The 20903-nt window shown below is 47.9% G+C and overlaps 1 protein-coding gene across 7 annotated transcripts in view; it reads right to left on the bottom strand.

Moving 5' to 3' along the window:
* RNASEH2B (ribonuclease H2 subunit B) overlaps window positions 1-20903 on the bottom strand; it is a 161649-nt gene that overhangs the window by 55399 nt on the left and 85347 nt on the right. For 3 of the 7 annotated variants that reach the window (XM_072783223.1, XM_072783220.1, XM_072783221.1), the window contains exon 1: window positions 12850-13039. The exons of 1 other annotated variant lie outside the window; for it this stretch is intronic. In XM_072783223.1, the coding sequence (XP_072639324.1) occupies window positions 12850-13024 (175 nt within the window). In that variant the 5' untranslated portion in view covers window positions 13025-13039. Of the gene's footprint in view, window positions 1-11611; window positions 11793-12849; window positions 13040-13949; window positions 14231-20903 lie in introns of those variants that run through there. 3 more of the 7 variants (XM_072783226.1, XM_072783222.1, XM_072783225.1) reach the window with 3 other exon arrangements.

Raw genomic sequence — 20903 nt, 5'->3', positions numbered from 1 at the left:
TTTTATAGTTAGCTATGTGTTTATCTTTACCAGTTCTCTGTACTCTTTGTGTGGATTCAAGTTACCATCTAGTTTCTTTTCCTTTCAATCTGAAGGACTCCCTTCATGATGTTTGGGGGTCAAGTCTGCTAGTGATGAATCCCCTCAGTTCTTCTGTATCTGAGAATGTCTTAGTTTCTCCCTCAGTTTGGAAGGACAGTTTTGCCAAATACAGAAATCCTGGTTCAGTAGCTTTTCCTTTCAGTATCTTGAATGTATCATCCAACTAATTTCTGGCCTCTATGATTCCTAATGAGAAGTCAGCAGTTTGCCTTACCGAGGATCCCTATACATGATAAGTCATTTTCTCTTCCTGCTTTCAACATTCTCTCTTTAACTTTGCCATTTGACAGATTGACTATGAGGTGTGTAGGTGTGGAGCTCTTTCAGTTTATCCTACTTGGAGTTTACTGAAATTCTTGAATATGTAATGTTTTCCATCAAATTTGGGAGGTGTCTGGGCACTCTTCAAATATTCTCTTTGCTTCTGCCTCTTCTGGGCCTCCCACTATACATATGTTGGTATGTTGGTGGTGCACTACATGTCTAGGAGACTTTGCTCAGTTTTCTTAATACATTTTTCTTTCTGTTCCTCAGGCCAGCGCATCCTAATTGACCTATCTTCAAGTTTGCTATTTCTCTTCTCTCCCAGCTCAAATCTGCTACAGCCTGCTAGTGAAATTTTTATTTCAGTTATTGTACCTTTCAACTCCAGAATTTATACATTCTTTTATAATTTCTCTTTACTGATACACTCTGCTTTGTGATACTTCATTGTCACACTTCCCTTTAATTTTTTAGACAAAGTTTGCCTTAGTTCTTTGAATATATTTATAATAGTTTATTAAAAACTTGGCAGGGTAAGTCCAACAATTGGTCCTCTCAGGGACAGTTTTTATTGACTTTTTTTTCTCTTGTATATAAACCTACCTTCCTTTCTCTTTAGGTGTCCCACACCCCCCCTTTTTTTTTAATTAGACATTTTAGATAATAAAATAGTTAATGTGACAATTCTGGAAATCAGACTCCCCTCCCCAACTTCCCAAGATTTATTGTTGTTGCTGCTTTTTGTCATCATTTCAGTTGCTGTTTGCTTAGTGACCTTCCAGGACTAATCCTATAAAGTCTGTATTCCCTGCAACCACTGATGTCTCAGTTAGTTTAGTGGTCAGTGAACGATTAGTCTGAGATTTCCGTAAATGTTTTGAACAAATGAGCCTTCTCCCAACCTTCGCTGAGGAGTTCTGCATGTGTTTGGGGACATGCCTGCAACACTCAAGCAATTTAAACTTCTGCCTTAGCTTTTATTAACTGCTTGCCTAGGGCCTCAAAATCAGTCAGAGGTGGGAGATTAGGGCCTTCTAGGTCTTTCCTGGGCATGCACACAGTCCTGAGTAAATGCTCAGCCTTTTAATTTCCTAGGAATATGTCAGAGCTTTTCAAAGTCCCTTAAGGATACCTTATCCCTTTTAAGTTTTTGGCCATGTTCTTATTTGCCCAACTGCTAAAGCCCCCTCAACAACTGATATGTTAAACAATTGCCACTGATTATTTTTGACAAAGGCCCTGGGGCCAGGGCATTTTCTGCAGAGCAAGTTCTGAGCTCCAATCCAGCTTTTCCAGGGACCTGCAAGACAGGTCAAACAGGGACAATACTCTGGGAATGAAACTTTCTGAGAAGCTCCAAACAAGGCCTGTCCCATCCAGTGGTTGCAATGCTCCGTGTTTTTTTTTTTTTTTTTTTTTTTTACAAGTACCATGTTTGCAAGACTGCTGGTTTTCAAGGTTACTGTAGACCTGAGGAGAGGGATATGTGAGCGGTTCAAGTTACAATGCCACAGACCCTGCTTAATGAGATTCAGCAGTTTTTCTTGAATAAACACTTCTCAGATTGTTGGAAGACTTGGCTAATTTCAAGAGTTTTGAAAAAGTTGATTTTGGCCATCTCTGCCAATGTTTTCATTGCTTTTATGGAGGGGTGGATTTACCCTCACCGGATTTTGAAGGCTTAGCATGAGTAAAGAACTCATATTGCTATAAGACTTTTGATAAATTCTTTAGTCTATACCTGGCTGTAGACACACAAAATTACTTGTGACTATAAATTAAAGGCTTTATGAAAGCTAAAGGGGTTCTTTTTAAATTCTCCTTTAAATCTGGAAAATCCTGGGTCATCCCATGGCCTAGTTCCTCACCCACAGGCTTGGAAGCTCTATCTTTTTTCTAAATTTTACCTGCATCTAGTGTAGCTGAAGGATAGCTAAATTAATTAAGGAAGAAAGAAAATCTGCTTTTAGAATAATGGGAAAGAATCAGAAAAATAAGAGAGTGGGAGTGTGGAGAAGAGGTCTCCTCCATTAACCCACTTTTAACTCAGGACTATTTCTTTAGTAATGTCCGCATAGAAAGAGCACAAGAGCTGGAGACCAAAAGGTCCATAATCCACTCCCAGCTCTTCTTACTCAGCAGTATGTACTTGGGCATGATGCTCAGACTCCGTGTGCCTCAGTCGTTTCATTTATAAAATGGGCATGATAATAATTATTATTATTTTATAGGTTTTTCTTAAGCTTACATATATGGGAAAGTAACTAGAACATGTAATAAGCACTCAATTAAAAATCAGTTTCCTTTCTCTCAATGACATGGAAACATTAAGAATACGTAGGTAATAAGATCAAAATATAAAAGTCAAAAATTCTAAGCACAGAATTACTTAAGGGCCTAACAATTAGCTTTCCAAGAAGAGATTAAATTAGGACCAAGATATCCTTTTTTAAAAATCCAAAACACAATGCATTTTATCTGAAAAAAAAATTAAGACCATATATAGTAAAGTACCCAGTTTTTGGCATATGTGATACGCTCAATAAATGTTAACGGATGTGTTGGTCGATTTTAGAAAAAGCTCAGTAAGAAATGGTAAAACAGGGCAGCCCGGGTGGCTCAGCGGTTTAGCACCGCCTTCGGCCCAGGGTGTGATCTTGAAGACCTGGGATCGAGTCCCACATCCAGCTCCCTGCATGGAGCCTGCTTCTCCCTCTGCCTGTGTCTCTGCCTCTCTCCTCTCTCTCTCTCTCTCTCTCTGTGTGTGTCTCTCATGAATAAATAAAATCTTAAAAAAAAAAAAGAAATGGTAAAACAAGTTTTGATACTTAACAAGCTGAACTTCATTTATCTATTCTATTCATTTATCATAAAGTTGACTTCTTCTAAAACTATGCTGAGTAAAATAAGACTTCAAATTATATTTTTTAAACAGCAAGCTTTACACTTTCCTTCTTTTTTTCTCTTTTTTTGACTGTTTTTTTCTTACATAAGAGACGACGTAAGTCCTGCTGGCCAAAAGGCTATTTTCACCAAAATTAAAAAATTCAGACAAAAGCAGGTACTCAGTCTTTTCAGCCACTTTGAACTCAATAATGTCTTAAACTTTCCAAATGTCTCCAGTCCTGCCCCTCTAGCTTCCTCTGTCTAACCAATTCCATGGCAGTTTTCTCAAGGTCTTTGTGTTTTCTATAAAGATCCAATTTTATGTCCCACTGGTCACCATTAATTCACCATTAATTCTAGCAGCAAATCTTCCACCTGTTTGCCATCCTGATCTAACTATCTCAACAGGAAGGAGAATCTGGTTGCTACTTTCCTGACACTTGAACTTTAAAGAAAACATACCAGCGATTAAGAGACAACTATGCCCAATGAATATAAAACAGCAAATAATAGCTCAGGGGTACTGGGCATTTACTCCACACCGCAACGTCCCTGACATGAGTTACATAATGTTATCCTTACAACATCTCTATGAAGTAGCTACTGTTCAGATTCCCATTTTTGTGGGTCGGAAACTTACCCAAAGTTAAGGAAACTGTTCAAGGTCACAGAGCTATTTAACCGCACACAGAACCAAGCATGAACTCAGGCAACCAACCGGTGAAACTGTGACACTTTAGAGAAACTCTTAATCTCAAATCCCATCCGTCTTCACTCAGAAAACATGAGCCGCAACTCTGAAGCACGGTCACTCTGGGACGACTGTCCTCTTACGACACTGGCGTCTTGAACTCCTGTCCCCTCCTGCTGTGTCCTGCCCAGCCATGAGGACCAGAGAGTCCCCGAGCAGCTGCCCCCACCCCAGTGCGGCCTGGATCCCACACGGCTGGGGGTGCGTGCCGCAGAAGGAAAAGCAGGGGGTGGGGGCGGCCGGGGAGAGCGAGAAAGAGAAAAGCACTGGATCAAAAAATACATAAATAAAAGACGAGAGAAATCTGCTGTGGGACACAAGAAACATCGCGTGATAAACCGATAAAGTCAAGTTTGACCAAAGGTGAGAAAAGGAAGCTGGTCTTGCTACTAGAGAGCGCAGCGGCCTACACAGAGCTGCGTGCAGCCTAGGCTTCCCGGGGTAAGGTGCGTGCGTACACAGCAGGGATCAATGCACAGACTTCATGCCTCTGTGCCATCGAGAAGATACTCAGGACGTCTTGCAGAAGCCAAATGGAACACTATTTTTCATCTTCAGACTATGCAGTGTGGGTTGTACAGTTGATATAGTTATTTATCACCCACGGTCTAAGCCTGGCAGCTTTCCCATCCCTCCCTTGGTTAAGACCAGTTTCTTCACATCATTCAAAGTTCAAAGACTTGAGGCAGCAGAGAGAGCCACCTTTTGCCAAGTGTTCTTACGACTTGGAAGCAATAGACGTTTGTTCGTGGACCTGTCGGGTCTTTGGCACACAGCAGGTAAGCTCTGAGGAACACACACCCACTGTTACTCGGAAAGGAAAGAACAGACATCAAAGCACCATTCACGTTATTTTTAGATACCATATCAAAGCTATTCAGTTTTCTTAAGAAGATGTAATGGGGGGAAAAAAAAAGATGAGAGTATCATTCTTATGCTCGTGCAATAGAGTGATTTAAATATGTTCCAGTCCATTCTCCGTAGTCATCGCCATGAAGACCTACTCAACTCTCTTGGTTCCTGTCTGTTTGATCGCCGGGGACAGCTCCTTGGAAACACTTGGTTAGGACACAAGTACAGCGCACGCAAGACAAATCAGCATGATTTTCAAGTTACTTGCCACTTCCAGGAATGCTAATTTCAGCAATAACTAACGTCTTCCCTTCCCAAGATGTTACCACTGCCATCAAAGGGATCTGGGTCATTTTCCCAGCTTTGAAGCTCTCAGTTTCCTTAAACACGACAGGAGGCAAACCAAGAAAGCTAGAGAGGCATGCACCAGAGAAATAATTTTCAAGTTATGAGTTCCTCTAAGAATATCTTTTGAAGCTTTGAAGAAAGAATAAAAAATAAGAACTGGCCTTCCCCACGGACCACAGAAGATAAAATCTCCATTTTCTGAGGGCTGTCCCTGTCAACTGCCATGTTTCTAGGACTGGCCTGTGTGCTGAAGAAGAAACGGATGAAAAATTTCAGGTGTGCAGCCAGTTCAGAGCCACAAAGTTGGGCAACCTATCAAGATGGAGCTCAGCTCCTGAAATATCTGGGAAGCAGGAAAACTCTGGAGAGGTGGAAAAGACAGATGACTGAGATGTCTAATAATAACCAGGGCCGGCTGCAGGACAGGAGGTGTGCCTGGTTCCCAGTCCTCAAGCTGACAACAGAGGGAGCCCAGGCCCCTTCTGATCCTTCCACCTCTCCCACCCTGGTTAAGAGACCCCCACTCCGTAGCAGAGTGGCCTCTGGCACAAAGCAGGGTCCTAGAGGACAGGGAGAGCCTGTCGTCTCTGCCATTTGATTCCTGTTGAGTGCCGGACAGATGAGCTGACTTCTCTGAGCCTTGTAGAGTGGTGATGGTCAAGCCTGCCTTGACCACTTCCCAAGGCTGCGGAGAGTCAACTACAGCAACATACACCGGCGTGTAGTGCAACGGTCTAAGAGCTGGAAGGTACAGGCTCTAGAGGGTGGGCTTCCTAACAATTACATAAACCTTGGGTAAATGAAAGAAGATAGAAGTTACCGCCCAAATATACTTCTTCATACGATAAACCTGTGCCCCACCTATATGTCACCTGGTCAAAGAGGCCACCAGTAACTGAGAAAGTGCGCATGCTCGGCTGAGACGGGCCTGGTGCCGTGTGGCCCGAGCTCAGGCGCACTGGTGAGTGGGGCGGGGGCTAGCTCTTGTGCTGCCTTGCCTCGCCTTGCCGTCCTCTGAACAGTGCTCCCTACCCTCAGGTACCCCTCGGTCCTCCCCGTCTCCCACCTGGGGCTCGCCTCTCAAGGCTACAGCTAACAGGGGATGAGGCTGGGGTTGCAGGTGATCACAGTGTGGCCGGTTGGAAGGTTGGCTTGAAACAAGAAATAAAGAGAAAAGAGGCAGCTCCTCCCAGCAGGCTCTGAAGATCTGAGGCGTGGCTGCGGTGTGCCGCCTGTTTTCCACCAGGTGGAGGGTGCTGGTTTGAGAAGAGGAAGTTACCTCTTAGAGAGGCAGGCTCCCTGGACCTCTCGGTGCCAGGACACCCTAGCTCCGATGTTCTTAGACTCTTCACCCTGTCCCTGCCCCCAACTTGCACTGGTCCTTCCTAGGACCGTGTGACCCGGCTGGGGAACTCCTAGAGAAGCGCGGGCCAGCTTTGTAACACAATTAGGATGGACGGACTCTACATGAAACAGTGATGTGCATACTAAGGCAGGCTGACTCACGGCGCACCCACATTGTCATCCTGTAATGGCAAGCACACCGAGGAACGTTTGCAGGAGGCCATGGTTGTCCCGAGAAATTCGACCTCAAATGACCTCAAATGCCTTACAAAGAATCCCAGCTTGCCCCTGTGTCCATTATGGCTCTGTGGATTTATGCTCGCCTCTCTGGCCCCCATCTGCATTTTCAGTCTGTACCTGCTCTTAAAGATAATCCATCCAAAATATGCAGTCTATGCTGTAGAGCAGTACTTGTTTGGTGTATTTGTTACAATAGAAATAAACTCCTAAGTAGGGAAAGTAAACAGTAAAATACAGATCAAAGTAGAAAAATGAGAAAAAAATTTAAGAACACTGAGTTTATACTAGGATATATACAGAGTAGAAAGAGGTATTTCCAAAATTGTTATTTCTCAGCAGCAAATTATTTTCTTCTTTATATTCTTCTGCATTACTAAACTTTCTATATTGGGGATGTATTACTATTTAACTTTTAAAAAGTTACTAAAAAAATACTGGGAGAAAAATGTCTACATGAAGGTTTAACTGGTCAAAAGTGAGCAACCAAATGGCTTAGGGTCTTGCAGAATATCATCAGCTCTGGCTAGAGACCTGGGCCAGTTTGGATCTGAGTCGTGTCAGAGGCAGGGAACACAACAGGCATCAGAATGCGCAGAGCTGACCCTTTCAGCAGGCAGCCAGGTCCACTTTAGCAACAGTCATACCTGGAATGGAATGTTACCCTTTAAAGATATTTAAAAAGCACATATAAAGGACCTCTGAACAAAAAGGCTGGAAATCCTAAGGGGCGTGCTCTGCTTTCAGAGACACTCGGCAAGGGCGGGCTCCAGAGCTGAAGCCAAGACGCCCGGCACCGAGAGGCTGATGGTGGTGCCGCAGGAAGCACATGCCACTGGCTTGGACTGCGGGCTCCACGGAGCTTTAGAGGAAAACGATAGTGAACTGGGTGGCTCAGTAGGTTAGGCGTCTGACTCTTGATTTTAGCTCAGGTCATGATCTCAGGGGCAGGAGCTCCAGCCCTATGTTGGGCTCCAGGCTGGGTGTGGAGCCTACTAAATAAATAACTAAATAACTAAATAAATAACTAAATAAACAAATAACTAAATATATAATGCAATAAATAGCTAAAAAATAAGTAACAAAGTAAATAAATAAAATTTAAAAAATATATAGAAGATATGTACACGAATAACTAAATAAAAAATAAATGACGAAATAAAAATTTTAAAAATGCATAGAAGATATGTACACGAATATACATATATATGAATACACAAACATACACACATATATATTGAACTGAATAACCATGATGAAATGTGTAAGTAGGTCGACTAGGTTTATACCACCAGCTTGCACACTACTAGGGGAGAGGCTCAGATGGAAGACTCTTGGGGGAGCTGTGGTCTGGGTTTAAAGGATAAATAGGCATTTGCCAGGCAGAGGACATGGAGGAGAGTAGGTGGGGTCCAGGCAGATCTGAGGTCACAGCCATTCAAAGAAAGAGATTGTGTGTATCCCCAATATCCCTGAGCCTTATAGTAAAGGAGAGTCTAAGTACATAGTGAAATAAGAGCAGAAACAGAAAGATGAGGAAAATTTAAGAATAGCTTTCAGTGAATGTTTACAGGATGCTGACTCTGTCCCAAGTCTGGGGCTAAGGGCTTGGGGTGCAAGGAAGAGCTTAAGAGAGGAGGCTGGGACCGTTTTCCCCACCTTAAACATGAGGAAATTGGGGTTTATCAAGAGGCTGCAATGTGTCCAAGGACGTGGACAAACACACATCCAGATGGTACAAACCTAGTTTTAGGTTTTATTGCAACGCTTTAGGAAATATTGGTAAGTTGTTTCTTAACATTGTGGTGAAAGTTTATTTCCCTATATGGGGACGATCCATGCAGCCCCTTTTCTGTTATTCAAATAAAAAATCATGTTTTCTGCCGGTAAATACCCAGAAATACAATTACTAGACCATACAGTGTAGCTCTACTTTTAATTTTTTGAGGAACCCCCATCTGTTTTCCACAGCGGCCGCGCCACTTTGCGTTCCCACCAACAGGGTGCCCTAGGGTTCCTTCTTCTCCACGTCTTCACCAACACTTACTATTTCTGCTTCTTGAGTCTAGCCCTTCTGATAGGTGGGAGCTGGTATCTCATGGTGGTTTTGATTTGCATTTTCCTGATGATGAGGGATGCTGAGCATCTGTTCACGTGTCTGTTGGCCATCTGGAAGCTGTCTTTGGAAAAACGTCTATTCAGGTCCTGTGCCCATTTTTTAATCAAATTATTTGGGTTTTTTGATGTTGAGTTATATAAGTTCCTTATAGTTTGGAAATTAACCTCTTATTGGATATATTATTTGCAAATATATTCCATTCAGTAGGTTGCCTTTTTGTTTGGTCGATCATTTCCTTCACTGTGTAGAAGCTTTTAATTTTGGGGTAGTCAATTTTTTTTAAAAAAAAGCTTTCTATTTTGTGGTGCTTTTGATTCCCTTGCCTTGGGAGACACAGCTAGAATAATGCTGCCGTGGCCATCCCTATGTTTACTGCAGCATTACTTACAATACCCAAGATATGGACTCCAAGTGTCCATCAATAGATGAATGGATAAAGAAGATGACGTATATGTGTGTGTATATAAATATAAAATAAACAATAGAATATTAGTCATAAAAAGGATGAGATTTTGCTATTTGCAACCACACGGATGGACCTAGAAGCGTTTTATACAAAGTGAAATAAGTTAGACAGAGAAAGACAAATACCGTGATTTCACTTAGGAATGGAAAAACAAAATAAAACAAAACAAGTAAACAGAAAGCAGAATCAGGCCTATAAATGCAGAGAACAAAGGGATGGTGGCCACAGGGGAGGAGACAGGGGACGGGGGACGGGCAGAACGGGTGAAAGGGAGTGGGAGATCCGCCCCCCAGTTATGGGACGGAGGCGGCAGGAGGATACGAGGCACCGCACTGAGCGAACATAGCACCGAGGGGATGGACGGGAGCGACGTTCGTGGCCAGCACAACACACGGTGTCCAGCTGGTGAATCACTACGTCGCACACCCGAAACTACTGTAACATCGTGTGTCAACTATGCTCCCAAGAAAAAAAATATCATAAACATTTCTGACTTTCCTTTTATGAAAATGTTTTTCTGCCCTGGGAAGATAAATATGTGAGCCTTATAAGTTCTCATAAATGTCCTACACCTTTCGGGCCGATTCCTAGGCCAGTGATGCCAACCGACAGGTGACCAAGTCCACACTCGGGACCGTGCGCGGCCGGCCCGGGGAACAGGTCTGGCGGCGGTCTCGCCAAGGTCACCGGGGTCGCCACCAAAAACAATTTTGTGGATAGAACCAGCCTCAGGATCCGCGTGGAAAATACCAAACGTGCCTCCAGGCTGCTGACAGCCCGCAGGAGACTACTCAGTAGGGGACAAATACTCAGGGACTGTCCACCCGCAGCACCCGAATCGCGCCCCCAGCGCAGCGTCGCCAGGGGATGCGCAGGGCCCCCCCCAGGGAGCAGGCCCTCTCACTGGGTGAGCCTTCAGCCCACAAGCTCTCTTAGGAACACAACCACGCGCCGGGCAAACGGTGCTGCCCAAGAACGGAAAACCCACTTCTAACCCTGTACCTTTAGGAAGAGGAGGGAAAAAGTTTTATGGTTGTTTGCTTGTTTGTGCAGGGCCGATGACAAGCCATTCAGGTCTGTAGCTATTTTCCTTTACCACATACTTTAAACTGTTACTTTTTTTTTTCTCCCCCAAATAAGAGGTGTTTCTTGTAGGCTTACTAAAAAGCTACAGGACTCTAATCAGAAATAACAGCAATATATATCCTCTCTACCATGAACTATAAAAATTAGTCTTGCCTTCTAAATTTCACTTTTTTTTTTTAAGGTTTTATTTATTTATTCATGAGAGACACAGAGAGAGAGGCAGAGGGAGGAGAAGCAGGCTCTCTGCAAGGAGTCCGATGCAGGACTCGATCCCAGGACCCCGGGATCACACCCTGAGCCAAAGGCAGACGCTCAACTGCTGAGCCACCCAGGGTGTCCCTGACTTCTTTTTCAATCATTTAATTAGAACATAGCCCTAAAGGCTACAGTTATACGATGCTTTCCAATCTACTGTTGTACTCTATTTGGAAAGACAAATCTGATGTTATTCTTTGTGATTATCATGCTGACTCTCATAAAAGGCTCATTAATATATTCAGAATGACTAAGGCAAGCAAGCCACCTGTGATTCTTAGTTCCCAAAAAGCAACCCATCCTCTATCCCCACGAAAGCTAGCATTATTCCTGCCGTGGGGAAATAAATAACAATGCAACTCTTCCTAAAACACTTCTGGACGGGTGTTTTCTTGAGATAAAGGGGAGTAGCTTCGTTGTAAAACTTGTCTGCAGCTGAAGATGTGACGTGGTCTACTTTGATCTGGAGGCTCCTGCAGAGCCTGCTTCTCCCTCTGTCTATGCCTCTGTGTATCTCTCATGAATGAATAAATAAAAAACCTTTAAAGAATAAAAAATAAATAAAACTGAGTACAATCTGCTTCTACCAAATACTTATGAAAAATCTTATATAATCTTTGTTCTCTTCATTAAGGGCCCAACTCCACCGTAGCTATGGTGCTCACTCCAACCAGGACACAGTCTCTTTCTCTCAAATTTACTACCTACTGGGGCTGATTTCTCATCTGCTAGAAACCACCACCAGCACCACCACCACCACCACCACCAGCACCAGCACCAGCACCACCAGCAGCAGCATGTACCTGTGAAGACAGGCCTCACAGCCTGTGCGTATGTGCGCCCCCGACAACATTAACTCTGCCCACACAAGGAGAGCTAAACCCGGGCTGCCCATTCCTACCTCCCAACCCGCTCGCAAGGGCTGTCTCAGTGCCGTGCTTCCTCGCAGTGTCCGCAGACCGGCAGCAGCGGCATCATCTGGGAACCTGTCTGAAATGCACATTCTCAGGCCCCATCCCAGAGCCACTGAATCAAGAGCTGTGGGGCTGGGGCGCAGTTCCCCAGGTGACCGATGCCCTCAAGTTTGAGCAGCACTGTTGCACTGCAGGAACTCCCAAGCCACCCCGGCTGTGCATCAGAGCCTGCAGGTGGCACTCAAGGCCGGCCGGAAGGACAGGAGCAGCCTTCGCTGGCAGCACAGTTCCCCAACAGCTGGCTCAGCTTCCCCTAACGAGTTCAAAGGTCACAGGACATCTCAACTATGAACAGGAACCGCACTGAAACTCGCACTGCCCAGAAGTACACACTGAACCTATCATTTTTGGGGACGCAATCGATATTTAATCATTTTAAAGTTTTTTTTGTGTTGTTTAATACGATGAGGATACAAACACATTTGAAGAATGAAAATGTCAATGCCGATGAAACAGAACAAAATAAGAAACTCAAATTATCCTCAGTCGTCGCGTGTATCTGAATAATAGAAATGCCCTCTATTGGGAACGAATGATTAGAGTTCCTACCCTGAAAATCTCACTGAATTGATGTGACAAGAGCGAAGATTTTTCTAACGTCGGGCACGACCTCTGCTAGAGCCTAGCAACAACATGAAGCATAATGGAAGGCATGATCTGTGATAGATTCTACCAAAACCTGGCATTATGCTTCCCGGGTTTTAGTACACACACATCTAGCGAGGATGTGGACCGCTCTGCTGGTGGAGTGCAAGTTGGCAGGAGCCCTTGGGGAAACCAGTTAGCAGCTGCTGCTAGAGCTGAACACAGGGGTACCTAGAACCACAGAGGTCTGTACTCCTGAGCACAGGCCGCAGGGGCATGAGCGCTCCACCCAGACGGGGCCTCCTCAAAGAATGTTCTCACAAGTGTCACAACAGTCACAAGCTGGAAACGAGCCAAATGCCCACTGGCAGTAGAGGAAATGGTCACGGACAGTCATTCAATAAAATACATACAGCAACGAACACACAAACCAGCCAGTAAACCAAGCCGCGGCTCTACACGACTGGGATGAACGTGCAGATACCAAGGAAGCCAAAGAGGCCACACTGAAGGGGCGCCCGCCCCCCCAAACAGGGAAAGCAAATTCCCAGGGACAGTGGTCAGGGGTCAGCGCGGTTACCAAGGCTCCCCAAGGACAGGTGTTCTGCGCGTGCACCTGCAGGATCAGGGCTGGGGTGTAGACAACACGCACGTACTAGGCTGCATTCGCTGAACTGCACGCTTAATTGTGTGTACTTGACTGTACATCCCACCTCTTTATAAAGAGAGAAAAAAAAAACACATGCAAATATCATCGTTGACGGGCATGTCATAATGTTCAGTTTTCATCGTGAGACTCTAGGCTGCTGGGTAAGGAACGTCACCAGAGCTCTCTGCTGGACCAATGCCGCTTGTGCTGAGCTAACCCTAAAGTTAGATACAGTGAAAATTAAAACCAAGTTTCCCTTAATTCGGGCGTTATGCCAGCGCATCCGGGGCCACCCCAGAGGCCGCACTCCTCTCCTCGGGCTCTGGCCATCATCGGAGCCTGCAGCATCCCCGGCCTGCACACCCTGGGGGGCGGGCATCCCCAGGGGGACAAGGCCTGGCTCACCCGCCTCACAGGGGTTCCCCAAACCACCCCTCACCCGGGTCCCCCTGGCTGCCCTAGGCCCCGCCGGTTTGCGCAGTGTCCCAGCCCCTTCGGGGCCTATGGGTTCTGAGTACTGGATTCGCCCCGTGGGGACCAGGGGTCGCGGGGGGCGGGGGGGGGGCGGGAAAGCGCACCCAGAGCAGCACCCCCGGGGCGCTCCCTGCAGTCCCCTCCCCGCCCTCCTCCCGCGCCCTCCCCACGCCCCCAGGTGCTCGGTCCGTTTCTGCGCTTCGGGTGGGAGCGATGCTGCGGCGCGGAGGGGGCGCATCCGCATCCGCAGCTCAGGTGCGAGCCCACCGGCAGGTGCGAGCCCGCCGCGCGCAGGTCCCCGGCACCCCGTTCCCGGTCCCCGTCCCCGGGCGCGGTACCCGGAGCAGGAGCACATCCCCGGTGCCCCCTGGTCCCATCCCCCACTGTCCCCCCTCCCCCCGCCCCGTACCTGGGAGCAGGAGCACGTGCCCCCATCCCCCCCGCCCCGTACCTGGGAGCAGGAGCACGTGCCCCCATCCCCCCGTCCCCCCGCCGCCCCGTACCTGGGAGCAGGAGCACGTGCCCCCATCCCCCCGTCCCCCCCCCCCGCCCCGTACCTGGGAGCAGCAGCACGTGCCTCCGGGCTCCGGCCGGGCCCCCCCGGTCCATGCCGCCCGCTCCCCCGCGGGGCGCGCCCCGACGCCGCAGGCCGGGCGCGGCGGGAACGGCGGGCGGACGCGTGCTCCGGGCGGCGCAGGCCCGGGAGGCGCCCTCGGGAGCCCGCTGTCCCCGCCCAGTCGCCAGCCGCGCCCGCAGGGTTCGAATTTAGCGCCGGGCCCAGGGGCGACCCCACCGAGACGCGGCCTCTCCCCCCGCGCGGCCGGGCTGGGTGCTCGCGAGGGCGCGGGTGACGCGGCGGCGGGGGAGGGGCGGGGAGGGGCGGACGGTCGGGCGCGGAGGTGGGGGGAGGGGGAGGGGGAGGGTGCGCGGGACGCGGGCAGAGGATGCGCCGGGGGAGGGGGGAGGGGCGGGGCGACGGTCCCGGGGGTGGGGGGAGGGGCGGACGGTGCCGAGGGGGAAGGGGGGTGCACCGGGGGAAGGCGGGACGGCGCGCGGGCGGGGGAGGGGCGGGGCGGGGCGGGGCGGAGAATGCGTGGGGGCGGGGCGGGGGTGCGCGGGAGGAGAGGCGGCCGGGGGGCGGGGCGGGGGCGGCCCCCGGGAGTCCCGGGCGCAGCGGGCAGGGCGACCCCGCGCGGTCGGGCGCGTGGCTGTGCTGCTGGAGCCTCCGCGAGCCGCGGTGGGGGCCCGGCCCAGTCCTTGGCCCCCGCCAGCGGCCGAGTGAGCGCGGTGAGCGGCCCTCCAGGGGCTTAGCCCCCCCAGCCCCCCTGCAAGCCAGTGCAGGTTTGGGACTCCCAGGTGTGGGCTCCGGGATCTGTTACTTTGGAAGACTCCTTGTAATGAGTCAAAAAGGAAGACGTTTGCAAAGCGATGTTTTAAGACCTCAAGGCCAGGAAGTTTGGGGATTCAAACTTGGGGAAATAAAATTTTAATTGGAAAAATCGGTACCTGGTGCGTGGTTTTTAAAAAGAAGATAGTAAATACTTCTCTCATAATTTGAAGAAAAGCTGGCGCCCCTCCTACCCCAGATTCCCCCATCGCCACCTGGGGGGGGGGGGGGGCAGTCACTGTTGACCGTTTCTTGTCTCTGCCTTCCAGGAGTTTTCCAGGCCTGTACAAGTCTGTGTCTTATTTTTTTGCACAAATGGAAGAATAATGCTACGTGACTTTTCATGCACTTCACTTTTCTTGAAGACAGTTAAATCTGGCAGCACTGGATCTCAGTCTTCTGAAAGGGATTTTTAATTTCCATCCTATGTCCCCTGGGCGGTGGCAAATGCACTTGCCGGGACCGCAGAGCACACCTTTCTGGCTGAGGAGGGTCGTCCAGATGCCAGCGCTGGAACAGGCAGCGGATTATCTCTCTGGTCTCTTCCCTCCCCCCGAGATCATTCTATGGGAAAACTTATGGGGTGTAGGCCAAATCCCCAGGCACACCCTAATCATTACTAACAGCTACAGGAGAAACGTTTCCCACAGTTCCCGCTCCGACATACAGAGTCGTTTTCATTCTTTTCTGATCCTTTCCAGCCCTTGGCCCCATGAATATGTATTTGTTACATGGTGGCTTTCATAGGGTAAAGACAATTTGTCTGCTTCTCTCCCTCAATTTTGTCTGCTTCTCTCCCTTCACATGGTATAAACACCTTTTCCACGGCATCCAGAATGTTGTTAATGAAGACACAGTTTCACACTGCTAAGGTACCCAGGTTACTTAACCGTTCCCTAGTGTGCGAATTGAGGTTCTTTCCAACTGTTTTTATAAACAATGCTACGATGCATACCGTGGGTGGACTTTGCAGCACTTGAAAGCAACTAGCTAGATGGACACGTAGCAACATGGACACTTCATATCAGGGGGGAAAAGATGCAAGACTAGAGGCAAGACGAGATTTATAACGCAGTACCAAGTAGATGAATTTAAAAACACACAGAAAACAACACTATCTTTTTTTTTTTTAAGATTTTATATATTTATTCATGAGAGACACAGAGAGAGAGGCAGAGACACAGGCGGAGGGAGAAGCAGGCTCCATGCAGAGAGCCCGATGTGGGACTCGATCCCGAGACTCCGGATCACTGCCTGAGCCCAAGGCAGACGTTCAACCACGGAGCCCCCCGGGGGCCCCAACAGTGTATCTTGTATGAGGACACATGCACCTCTAAAAGACCATGAATCAAACACATAAGGAATGGGCATCTTCAAAATGCAGGGGGTGGGATGAGGGACAGGTAAGGAATGAAAGGGCAAGAAAAATCAAGAGAGGGGCCAGGGCACACACGGCCAACTGTCACTATGTCTTAGGAACAACAGTATAATTTACTCTGACATTTAGGCCCAGAGACAGAAACATTTTTTTAAATGTGTTGAAACAATCATTTCTAAACAATTTCCTTTATCCACTTAAAAAATTTAAGTACCCTCTTGGAAGGGGTGCCAGTGGTGATAAAGGAAACTGCCTCCAGAGTCCTGTGGTCCTTGGGGTAAATAATGCCCAAGGTACTAAGCTTTGAACACAGGGACTTTGAGATGCGGGCCTCACTTGCCCCTCCAGCCACATTCCCCGCTGCTCCCTCCCTGTCCCCGGTCTGGCCACCGGGAACTGCCCTTGTCACATCTATAGCTCTTGACGCTGTGCTCCCAGTGCCGGACGCCACCGCGCCTGCTAGCTTCATTCCTTCACCTGCTCCCTCACCTTCCACCAGCGCTTGGCCAGCTTTACTGGGCCAGCTTTACTGCGGATTCCCTCTCCAGCGCTTCTCCTGCTGGTGCCCCCCCACCCCCGTCCCCAACATGCCCCCAAGAATGAGTGAGATGCCTCCAGTCTTCCCAGTAATGTCACTGGGTGGTGGAGCCCAGTCCCTCCCCCGTCAGCTCCTTGAAGGACGGCATCTAGCAATCCTCCACTTTATCCTCAGAAAAGGACAACGGCTTTCTCGGTACTGTGACCTCGCCTCCTAACTCAGATGACCTTTCCACCCTCCAGCAGCCTTGAGGGGAAGTGGTAGTGGGATCCCCACATTTTACAGGAGGAATGTAAAGCTGGGAGGGATCAGCTAAGGGCCCCAAATCCCCAGCCGGCCAACCCACAGGCAGCACCTCGCCTGCCCGGCCGCTCTCCCTCCCTGGCGTCCAGCCTGGGACAAAGCTTATGGATACGTGGTGAGCTGAGCTGCATCTTTTGAATAAACCTGTATGTGGAGAGATGGCAGTGATGGCAACTGTGTGGCCTGCGGTGTTCCTAAGTTTTATAAATGATAACAAATTGATTACACCCAGTATACCATAAAATATCCCACAAATTAATTTGTATGTAGTCACACTAACGTGCAGAGAGACAAGGAGGTACAATCTCCAAATAATAAAAAAGAAACAGCAAGTAGCGAATAACAGAAGCTCCTCTAAATGCCAGAAGCAAGAGATGTTCGCTTTCTATTTAAAAAGAAATAAAGGAACTGGGAGGGAAAAAAAAAAAAAAGTTCAGGGTCAAAGAACTTTTACGAGGCTTGGGGGTGACAAGAGCAGAGGAAGTTTCAACTAAGGGTAAATAAAAAATTTCTCTCTTCCTCGGAGATTATTAAAAACTTCCGACAATGCTTCTTTTAAGACAAAATGCAAATGAAAATTCGCATTTATCATCACTTCTACCGTAAGAAACGGTCATTGCCTTGTTTTTGTCTTGTTGCCAAATGTTCATCTAGTGACACCAGGGAAGGCCACGTCAAGCACAAGCTGGGGAGGAGCGAAGGATCAGCTCTCTAAAGAGCCCATTGTTTTTTATATTTTCTCTCTTTCCCCTTTATTCCCTTTCACTATTTTTTATATTCACCAAATGAATGATAGTGAAAGGGAATAAAGGGGAAAGGAGAGACAACGAGTGGGAAATATCAGTGAGGGAGACAGGACACGAGAGACTCCTAACTGGGGAAGGAACAAGGGGTGGAAGGGGACGTGGGTGGGGGTTGGGGTGACTGGGTGACGGGCACTGAGGGGGCACTTGGTGGGATGAGCACTGGGTGTTACCCTATATGTTGGCAAATTGAACTCCAATAAAAAAAAAAAAAAGCCGATTGTTTAGAAAGGGGACCAGGGAGCACTGGCGAACCGTCTTTTCTGGAGAGAATATTTCCTTTCTGTTCACTCTCTTAACCACCCCAAGCTAAAACTGCATTGTGCCTGCTGCAGAGGGGCAGTGTGGCCCACGTAAGGTAGTGAGATCCGCCAGTTCTAGAGGAGTGACTGGAGCTATTGGGAGAGGAAGAAGAGCAAACCCTGGCGTGGAGAAGCTGGCCCTGGGGCGCACAGTGGGGCCACGGGGCTCTCCCAGGAGACAGAGGCAGGACCCAGGGGCCAGCCTTGCCCAAGGCTGCCCTGAGGCCAGAATGGAATGAGACAAAGCTGGGGTGCCTGGGGGGCTCCCGGCCTTCAGCCCAGGGCGTGACCCCAGGGTTCCAGGATCCAGTCTCCCGTGGGGCTCCCAGTGCATGGAGCCTGCTTCTCCCTCTGCCTGTGTCTCTGCCTCTCTCTCTCTGGGTCTTGCAGGAATAAATAAATAAAATCATTGAATTAAAAAAGAAGAAGAAAGAAATGAGGCAAAGTCAGGCTACTTTGTGATTTTTGCAAAGCACAAAAATGGGTCACTGCGGCGTCCACAAAACGCCACACGCCTCCCCTCCTCCCCAACATGAGTTACTGCTGCTGCTTTTTTCCGCGTGCCTCTGTCCTCATTCCACTTCCCCTTCCTGTGCATGAGACTCGCCGGGCCGCCCACTCATAGAATTGCTTCGCTTTCTGTCTCTAGACAGAAACAAATGAATGCTGTCAGTGCACAAATATCCCTGATTCTCTAGGAACTTAAATTAATAAAAAAGACTGTCTTTTAAAAATGCTTACAATTTTTTAAAATTTTTTAACATAAATATTAAACGCACTCAAAAAAAAAAAAAACTATCAGAACCTCTAAACAGAACAAACGAACCTTGTATTTCTTGCCAAGATCACGCCTGAGGTAAAGGATGTGCAACTAAGGAAGTACTCCTTGTTCTGCAGTTAGGAAAAAAACCAGAGATTCAAAAAAAAAAAAAAAAATTTAACATTGATTGAAAAGGTGAAAGAACTGCCCTAAATGTTAGAGATTGCAGTATTTATCCCACAGCATTGGCAGTGTGACTAAATTGGCTAAGATGTGACAAGCCTATCGTGAAACAGATTGTCATCTTTCCGGTAGATGGGAGCCACCCAGGCAGGTCTCCATTTATTTAAAACGTAGCTTAAAATAAAAATACTATTAAGGATGGACAAGGTATGGGGCAGTGCTTCTGGCTTCAGGGATGAGCACTGACGCAGAAGAGGGCTTTACAGCGGAATCTATGTTCAAATTGCTCAAGTAACACTACAGGTTGGGATGAAGGAGGTCTCAACTTGGGAATGAAGAACAAGTGATGCTGCTCAGCTTCCGCGTAGGGGCAGCCGTGTGCTACCTACGGCAGCACAGATGAGGACAAGGATGAACAAGAAGTGGCCAAATTTTTAGTCATCCCTTTTGGGGAGCTTTTCGTTATCTGTTGTTTTGGGGTTTTGTGCTACCGACACGATGTCCATCTATTTGCGGCCCGCCCCCTTATAAATGGCATCCCTGGTGCCATCATGTACAGCCCCAAAGTGTTAATTCTAATGTTTCTTCCAGAAATTATTCATTTCACGATCTTCTCGCTTCTTAAAAATGGAAACTACTTCATATATGATCCTCATGACACAAACTAGATCAAGGTACCTTTTTTTTGAGAGAAGCACAGGAAGGCATCACTGATTTCCTTGGGTGCCAGGAGTAGTCTACTTCTATGTGGGAAGTTTGGGGTGAGAAAGAGATGAAATGTCCAGCTGCCTGGGTGCAGAGCCGACTCCACCGCGGGCCTTTACCCCCTAACCTGGGGGCTCCAGACACAAAATTTCAGAGCCCATCACATTGATCTTGTTACTTTTCTCCCTACATTTTATGTTGTAAACCAAGTGACCCTGTAATTTATGTTCTGACCTCCTTTACAATTTCATTTTCCACGTTGGATAAATAAGTTCAGCAGAGACACATGTTTTGATTGATTTTACCTAGATTAGCTCCATTAAACCTATAAATTGTAACCAGAGGCCCATTTCTTAACTTGCGCTGCACTCCTCCGGGAGGGGCTCCTAGAAGTTAGTTGGAGGCTTTCGGTCTTGGTCTCACAGCTTGTAGAGCCAGGGGAGGACTGGGCCTTATAAGGAGAAAATGTAAGTTAGAATGCCTGCTTTCTAAAAAGAGTTAGAAGTTTCTGACAAAAGGCAGAAAATAACCTACAAATGTGATGCCAATCTCCTGGTGATTGTGAATCTGATGCTTGGTCTCTCTCCGTCTTGACATGGGCCCAATCTAAATCAATTCCACGGTATTTATTGACACCTAGTCTGTGCCAGACACCGTTCTGATGGTTTGGGCTCAGTAAATAAAACAGACAAGCATACCTGCCTTCCTGGAGTTTGCATCTAGTGGAGGGAGACAGATGCGCATAACAGACCCATCCCACAGCACAGCTGAGGGAAGATCCAGCAGGGATAGGGGGTTGTGTCAGGGGGGCTGCAATTGCAAATAAGGAAGTCAGAGTGGGCCTCATTAGGAAGGCGGCAATTGAGCAAAGACTTGACTTGACGGAAGAGAGGGAAGCAGGCGCGTATATCTCCAAGGGAAGGCTGTTGCAGGCAGAGGGAGTGGCCGATGCAAAGGCCCATGCCGAGGGCTTACGGCTCATCCAAGGACAGCAAAAGACGCTGCGTGGGGTAAGTGAAGTGAGCAGGAGGAGAGGTAGTAAGGGAGGTGGTTGGAGAAGTGAGGACCCTGCACACTACCCAACGTGAAGGGATGAGGTCCCTCGGAGGGCTGACCAGCCAGTGCTAAGAGAAAGTAAAAAGGCATCAGGAA

The sequence above is a fragment of the Canis lupus genome, chromosome 17 (genome assembly GCF_048164855.1).
Source record: "Canis lupus baileyi chromosome 17, mCanLup2.hap1, whole genome shotgun sequence".
NCBI classification, from domain to species: domain Eukaryota; kingdom Metazoa; phylum Chordata; class Mammalia; order Carnivora; family Canidae; genus Canis; species Canis lupus.
Note: the sequence above shows the minus strand (reverse complement) of the source record. Positions and strands in the feature narration are given on the sequence as shown.